Source organism: Thrips palmi, unplaced genomic scaffold (genome assembly GCF_012932325.1).
Source record: "Thrips palmi isolate BJ-2018 unplaced genomic scaffold, TpBJ-2018v1 HiC_scaffold_2, whole genome shotgun sequence".
In the NCBI taxonomy this organism is placed as follows: Eukaryota; Metazoa; Arthropoda; class Insecta; order Thysanoptera; family Thripidae; genus Thrips; species Thrips palmi.
This window is the reverse complement of record NW_023144629.1, coordinates 12,007,574-12,015,587: the sequence shown is the minus strand read 5'-3', so window position 1 is coordinate 12,015,587 and position 8,014 is coordinate 12,007,574. Positions and strand designations below refer to the sequence as shown.

The 8,014-nt window shown below is 43.0% G+C and overlaps 2 protein-coding genes across 2 annotated transcripts in view; both read left to right on the top strand.

Annotated features, from left to right (window-relative positions):
* The window catches only part of LOC117646926, a 47,235-nt gene that overhangs the window by 28,511 nt on the left and 10,710 nt on the right, over positions 1-8,014 (top strand). The gene's annotated exons all lie outside the window — the stretch shown is intronic.
* On the top strand, positions 742-6,944 carry LOC117646915. Its single transcript, XM_034388263.1, has 8 exons — positions 742-953; positions 1,106-1,181; positions 1,704-1,861; positions 2,314-2,437; positions 3,312-3,462; positions 4,842-5,008; positions 5,815-6,036; positions 6,641-6,944. The coding sequence occupies exons 1-8, from the start codon at positions 862-864 to the stop codon at positions 6,869-6,871; spliced, it is 1,221 nt and encodes a 406-aa protein (XP_034244154.1). The 5' UTR covers positions 742-861; the 3' UTR covers positions 6,872-6,944.

Here is an 8,014-nt window from a genome sequence, read left to right as displayed (position 1 = left end):
CCTACTTCGATCGATTATGCTTTACAAACTAATAACCGAATGTTCTCATAATTCTGCCGGAATGAATCCATTATGCTGATTGTACTTCGTTTTTTCATGGTATTGAATGGCTTTTAAAGATTAAGTACTAAGTCGAAGTTTTAAAATATTCGTTTTTGAACCTTTCAAAATGCGTTTAGAATACGAAAAATTATGAATTGAAGTAAGTTTTTATTTCAAACAAATTTTGTGCGAGACGTCACAGTTTTTTGTGCAGATGAACGTTTTGTTTAAATTTGTACGCGATTTTGTACAAAATGGGGAAATATGTGCAGTTTTTCGGACGAAATTTGTACGAAAAGTAATTTATCAGCTCAAAACACTGTGATGTCGCCAACAAAATTGTACATAACATTTCGTGTGCGGAACCCGACTGTAGTTAAGCGGTTTCGGTTCAATATATCTCACACTTTAGGGTGTCGAATGTAAATGCTTGATCGATTATAGTCTAATCATGGGATTAAGTGGCGTGCTGGTTAAAAGCATAATTATGGCTTTTTAAGTTCTTTACTTACTGACTGAGGTGGTTGCAATAATATCATTTTCGCGGCGATTGCGCCACAATTAGAAATTTATGCGGTCTCCAGGCCCGATAGTCAGCTCAAAATTGAAGTGTCACGGAGTGAGTAGTGATAAGGCGCGTTTGTTGCGCAACGTTGGGCTTTCTCCTGCTATAAAAACGCCTTGGCAACCTTGCGATTTTGTGGTGGACAGCGCAGAGCATTATTCTCGCCGTGATTTGCAAGGACTCCCCTCCCACCGGTCCACCTTCTGCGCGAAGAGCAGCCTGTTGCGCCTCTCTTTATCAGTGTGGTGCCGACCATGGCAGCGAACGGAGCGGCTGTGGCCGTCCCCGAGAGTGTGGACAGGGCACTGAAGCACATCGTCCACGAGCGTGGCTGGAAAAACCCTAAGTGAGTACGGGCGTTTAGTACACTGCAAACCCGAAGGCACGGCGATTTGTGAATACGACAGTGTTTCAAGCGTGAAATTGACTTCTTAGTGGAGAAACCCAATGTTTATTGCAACAATGGCTCAATTTCACAACTTCTGCTTTCCGGTGCAGGTACCACATCGAGCAGGGGTCAAACGACGGTGACGGATATCTGAGTGCTTTGTATCGCATCGTCATACGGAACGAGGTAAGATGGGGAAAGATAGCGATTGAGCTTACTAGCATTGCTGATCTAAGCCTGTTGCGGTTGTAGGCGTCCCCCCCCCCTCTCTCTCTCTCTCTCTCACTCACACGAATTTCTGGTCTGGATTTCTTGTCACGCCGGTTTTGGGTATGACTTTTCTCATTAAACGCATGGTCATTCACGCCAGATAATGGCGTGACTCGCATATCATGCCGTTTTTCGGCGCGAATTTCGTGTCACGCCAAGGTTTGGCGCGACTTGTTGTCACGCCATAATTTGGCCATGTGTCCAACCATTACGCTTCCAGTGTAATACGAAGAAAAACGCCTTTGCATTATGCTTGCACCATTTCCTTCGAATCATGGGAAATCTCTTCGTAAGATATTTGGGTGTAGGTCTTGATAAAATTTTACGCATCCGACGCTGGGTGGCGCACTGTCAGTTCCTGCTTGTCACTCGGCGAGTGAAAGGGTCCGTCAGCATGCACGAGCTTCCACTTATCGGCTTGTTTTTGTGTGTGACCAGGATGATCCACTTTGCCTCATGTGCAAGGCTATGTTACCGTCCATGGAAAAGTCACATTTCGTTGAGGGTGCCTTCAGATGCGAGATTTTCGTCTACAATAGACTGCTTCCTGCCCTGGAAGAGTTAGTACACCTCAAGAAGCCTCTGCCATGGCCTAGGTGGGTACTGCAATGTAAACAAACCCCAAGCACACTTAATTCCTACATTTTTTGGTACGAAGTCTCTCACAACTTTGCGCACACGTGTTTTTCGTACAAATTTGTACGCAATTTCGCACGAATTCGTTCGAAAAAGTTGGCATGTTTAAATTTGTGTCAGACCACGTACAAAATAATTGTACAAATACATTTACACTGCAATTCCAGTGGTAAGTTTACTTGCCACGAATTGGGCAAGACATTTTGAATGCCAAAATTTGGCAAGCTTGGCCCGAAAATACTCTCCAGCTTGCCAAAATTTGGCAAGCTTATGAAGAGTGTCGACCAAAGCTTGCCAAATTTTGGCAGTCAATACTGCTTGCTGCCAAATTTGTGGCGAGCAAACTTACCACTGGCTGCAGTGTAGTGTGTCATTCTTCAAAAGTTCAAACTTTTCGTTCACTTTCTTGCAGGGGATACCCCACGGACCCACAGTCACCTTGTCTGGTGATCGAGGACATGAAACCTCAGGGCTTCGGCATCAACAAGAGGGGCGCCACCCTGGATGAGAGGCAGTGCCGATTAATTGCAACCCAGGTGAGGTGGTGATCGGCCGGATGTCAGAAAAGCATTCAAGGAAAGTGAGTGAAACCTACATGGGGAAATTTAAGTCGCGCCCTTTTGTGGGCATTCGGCTGAGTGGGAGCGACTCTGCACATATTTATCCGTTTTAGTACGAGATCACAAAATTTTAAAAACAGTTCATCTGCACAAAAAAAAACATGATGTCTCTTACAAAATTTGTTTAAACCGAGGGGGCAAAAACTCGCGCAATCATGTGTACACGGCCCCCGAAATCAGATGCGAATCATTGAGAATCACGCGAAATCAAGCAATCCGAAATCAACCAAAATCACTAAATTCGACCGAAATCAGGCACAATCACACGAAACCAGGAAAAATCAGTCCGAAATCATTTCTTTCCGAACACAATCACACACAATCACGATCAACATCACCCTGGTGCGTCGCGAAATAAGGCGAATCAGCCATGAAATCATTGCGTTTTCCGAATCATGTGTACACGAAAATCCCGAGTTTTTGCCCCCACGGTTTAAACACATTACTTGAATTGGCGTACAGAAAACACTGCTTCATCAATAACACATTGAATTGATACGAAGTAACTTCTTCAGTTTTTCGTACGAAAATTTTATCAGTACCAAAAATTGTGATTGAAACATATCAGTTTTGTAGGTATTTTAGAAGTGTGACGTCGTAGTACACTGTTAGAAATTAGCTCCGAAATTTCATGGAGAAAAACCCTAGAATCACGTTCATGGAGACTCCATTCATTTTCCATCTTTTTTTTTAGAGATTTTCTCGGAGCTGTGAAGTTTTGAGACCCTAAAGATTCTATCTTTATATTATTATATGCTTTTCCTCCACAGTGCATTTTAATGTGTTCCAGCTTGCGCGCTTGCACGGAGCGGGCATGGTGCTGGACAAGTTTCGTCCTGACCTCATAGCCGAACTGAAGGAGATGGTGGATGAACCCGTCTGGCTGGAGGAATTGAAAAACGTTTTCTTACCGTTCTTGAAATCCAGTGTCAACACTCCTGGTGAGACTCACTCCACTGAGAAACCATGGTTTCCACTACTGCAGTAGTGGAGAACTTCACACGCTAAATGTCTCCCTAATTATTAAGGGAAGGTGGGGTACCATGTGACACAGCCACCATGTGACTTTGACTTTGGCTTTTTCTCCCAAACGGCTTGCTATCCAACAGCGGTAAGAAGACTCAAAGGAAGGTATTATGAAGGAGAATCGACGTGCATTAGGTCGTGACTCTCCTTCGAAAAGGACGGGAATGGTAGCGATCAGAATTGGAAATAGTCTTAAAATAACTCATTGGAAACTTTTTCTATTTCCCGCCGCGTCCGCTTTTTACCTTTAAAATACATTTTAAGGACATGTGCTCTGCAAGATGTTCTTCTTTGATTTTTTTAGCGCAAAATAAGCTTTGGCTCGATTCTCTGCGGCATAAACTTTGAGCGTTATTGCTGTTTCCCCTAAAACTGTTGTTCTGGGCACCATGTGACACTACTGTCATTCGCTATGGGATTCCACGATTCACTCAGTTGAATGTGTTCAGCCCATGACATTTGTACACTAATAACTAAAACCTTCATTGCTCGGGAACCAAAGATGATAAATTGATAAACTCAACGGAAATAAAAAGCTGGAAGACTTTTTCATTCATTCTTTGCGTATAGATACGCTGAATAGGATTTAAACCCTGACAAAAGGCCACTGTCACATGGTGCACTAAGGCTGTCACATAGTGTACTACGTGGGGTACGAAGTGACATTTTGACTTGGCCCATTCAACTCGGGATAACTCAGCAACCAAAACAGATAAATTAGAAATCTCAACAGAAGTTTTAAGGTGAAGAGTCATTTTGTTCACCTGACTACTTATGAATGTAATGTGATTGGTATTATTGGGTTGACGGGCACTTAACAAAAACCGTCACATGGTACCCCACCTTCCCTTACCATGAATGTCCATATATGCTACCATGAATGTCCATATATGCTATGAACAAATTTTATAAATAGTAGGGAACAATGTGGAATTTTTGTCCCTTATTTGTGTATTGTACATGGCTTCCGTGTACACAAATATTGCAAAATTTAAGCGTAATTGCGTGCTGCGTTTGTGATGTGGCCAAATCGTCAACAGTCGTCTCCTCGCGCGGGGTTCTGCACGTTTGGTGTGTTTACTTCTATCATATAAAATAATGCTGAGCGTGAAAAATAACAATAACGCAGAGCTTCGCACCTTATTCAAAAATTTCAGTGTCCTGCACCTAAAACATCTGAAAATCTTCAATTTAAATAAGTCACGGAGCCTGCTCAGGCGAAACACAACTTTCGGTGCAGGAGCGTGTCCTGAACACTTCAAGCAGGAAGTCTAAACTCTTCTTTCATTTACAGACATGCTCAAAGACAGATTTCCGCCGTCTGTGATGGAGAAACTAGAGAGTATTAGCACGATGTCTATCGAGGACTATTTTGAATACCTGCGACCGGACCCGGAGGGAGGCAACTCCATTGTTCACGGTGACTGCCACGTGAACAACATCCTTTTCCAGCAGAATGAGGTACAAATGTAGTTTCTTCTCAATTGCTTCCGAAATGTTTTTGTACCATGTACAAGACGTCACATTTTTTTTTTCGTGCAGACGAACTTTTTGTACAAATTTGTCCGCAATTTAGTACAAAAATGGGGAAATATGGACAGTTTTTAGTGCAAAATTTTTCCAAAACTATACGAAAAGTTCATCTGCGCACAACACTGAGATGTCTCGTTCAAAATTGTACACATTTAGTGTGTGGGTAAAAAAGAACGGGGGGTGAACCCAAGAGCCATCAAGCTGATATCGAAAGCAACCGAGGGGGTATGCACTCGCGTAATAGTCGGTTCACTCTATCTGTAATAGCACGCGTAATAATACGCGTGATAGTCGCGTAATAGCCGAAATTGTCAAAATTTTATCAATTTTCGTGTGTTTTAGGCCGTTTTTAACTAAATTCCGATTAATTTGAGGCGTAATAGAGCGTAATAGCGTAATAGTCGGTACACAGGTTCAGAGAGCGCATAGCCCCTCGAAAGCAACAGTATTCATGCACAGCTTTGCCTATGACACCTAGTTAACGGGACGCTTAGCCTAATCATAAGGCTAAGATTCGGTTCACGACTGTCCATTTTTGATTAATTTTCTTGAGCTTGTGCGCTTGAACTGTTTCTATTTGGTATGTTAAGTCACCATGACTTTAATAAGGCTTGGGACGGCACACTTACCCTGTCCAAAACATTTTTTCCCCTGGCAAGACAAAAAAAATGTTGTAAAATCCTTAATTTTCCAGCAAACACACGCCGCAAAATTCAACCTGTCGTTTGTTCCAGGCGGGAGCGACAGTGGGCTGCTGCCTGATCGACTTCCAGATCGTTCGGTACGCCTGGCCCGCCCCGGACCTCGCCATCATCCTGCTCTGCACGACGGAGAAGAAACTGCGGGACGAGCACTGGGCGTCGCTGATGCGGCAGTACCACGACGAACTGCAGGGCACTCTGAGGGCGGGCGGCATCGAGGACCCCGACTCCGTCTACCCCTGGCACATGTTCCAGGTATGCTCACAAAAAAATTGCTCACGGACTTTTTGCTTGTAAGTATTATTGACGTATAGTCACTGAGATTCCAACCGCCATGAACATAGCATGTGATTTAAAATATCGCGCCATACGTGCAATGCCATAGCCACGGCAAAAACATTGTCCACGTTTTCCAGGCCCACCCTGGACTATAATGACCCAGGGTGCGCCTGTGAAACCCCGACACTGTTTTTGCCGTGGCCATGTTGCACCTTACGTGCAATGCGTCCCGAAAATGCCCTATGCTAATGCAAGGGAGTGGGAAGGCATTGCACTAATTGACGCACTGAGAGTATACTCATAGCGTTTGTATTCTCAGTGCAAAGGTGAGAATTGTTCAACCGGGTCTCATTTCTCACCTTTGACTTTTCAATGTGCACCGATGTAAGTTATGAACAAATTTACACATAAATAAGACACAATTTTAAACATTCATTGGGTAGAAATTAATAAATGCAGAAACACAATGAAAAAACTGTCCCTTAGTTCATGTATCAAATTGTCCCTAGCTTACGTGTACACAAACACAAAAATGACAAAAATTATGGACAAGTCAGAAACTATGGGTTTCTTTGCGCAGAGACAAATGCAGCGTGCTTGCCGTATGGCTGTGGGCATGGTCCCGTGCATGGTGCACGTCTTCACCGACGATTCCGCCATCAAGGACGTCCAGGGCGCCATTGCGGACGCCACGGGCAGCGAAGAGGCTAAGGACAGCGAAGTCGCCGGCTTCCAAGTCAAAGATACGCCCGAAGTGAGACGCCGCTACGGCGACGCGGTGCAGAGCATGCTGGACTGGGGCTGGCTGTGAGAGTAATTGGCAACCGGAAATAAAACGCTTAAAAAATTAAAAATAATAATAATAATAGTAAAAAAACCTGTGATAGTCTCGAAGCGACTTGTCCTTCTCCCCTGACCTGCGCTAGACCGCCACACTGTGACACTTCACACAAATACTTATGTAGAATTTTGTTCGTGTTACCTGGACGATCTTGTGCATATGTGGAATTTGCATAGTCCTAATGCACAAACTTATGCTAATTTGAGCACAATTTTATGCAATTTGTGTTACAGGATTAAAATCATGAATCATAGCGTACAAAATTGTACATAAACATTTATCGTGCACCACTAGGACACTTCATCCTAAATATTTATGAAGAATTTTGCTCGTGTAACTGGCATGGTTTCTGCACATGTGGAATTCGCATAAGATCATGCGTAAAAATGCATAAATTGACGAAAATTATTGCACAATTTTATGCAGTGCGTTTAAAAGGTTTAAAGTTACGCAACACCACGTACTGAATTGTACATCTAGCGTGATGAAACGATTCCCTCCTTTCAAAAACTATCAGATATAGCGAAAGCGGTTTCATTCGATTTGGGACATTCCAAAAAAACTCAACAAGGAAGAAAGGTTACAAATCGATTCTTCTACACTATAGCAAAAAGGTACGGAAAATTCAGTTAATTTTTTGCCAGGATTCTCCGTAGCCCTCTTATTAATATTCTCAGTAGGATCTTACAGTATTCTCCGTAGGGCCGTACAGTCTTCTCCGTAGGACCTGGAAGACTGTATCGTCCTACGGAGAATACTGTAAGAGCCTACGGACAATATTGACAAGGGGGCTACGGAGAATTACTACAAGCTGTTTACAGAATTTTCCGTAGCTTTTTGCCACAGTGTACCAAGACATAAGGAGAAGTCGCTTTATGCGAATAAAATGTTGAACTTTTTTTTTTGTGCGTACAATTTTACTTTAAATTCCGCGCGAAATTTTTTCATCCGAATTGGTACACTCAAATAGCCTAAGAATGTTCAAAATTTATTGCAAACTTAAAAACTTGAAAACGCATGCGCTATCATGTGTCAGACTATGTTGAAACATTGTGCACTGCGATAAAAAGTACAGAAAAAGTACGGAACATGTCTGGTCAATAATTTGCCTGA

Excerpts from the sequence above, each read along its gene's own strand:
- LOC117646915 (XM_034388263.1), top strand. The coding sequence starts at position 862 with ATGGCAGCGAACGGAGCGGCTGTGGCCGTCCCCGAGAGTGTGGACAGG. Across the intron at positions 1,182-1,703 it reads GCATCGTCATACGGAACGAG|GATGATCCACTTTGCCTCAT; the intron begins GTAAGATGGGGA and ends GTGTGTGACCAG. Across the intron at positions 2,438-3,311 it reads GCCGATTAATTGCAACCCAG|CTTGCGCGCTTGCACGGAGC; the intron begins GTGAGGTGGTGA and ends AATGTGTTCCAG.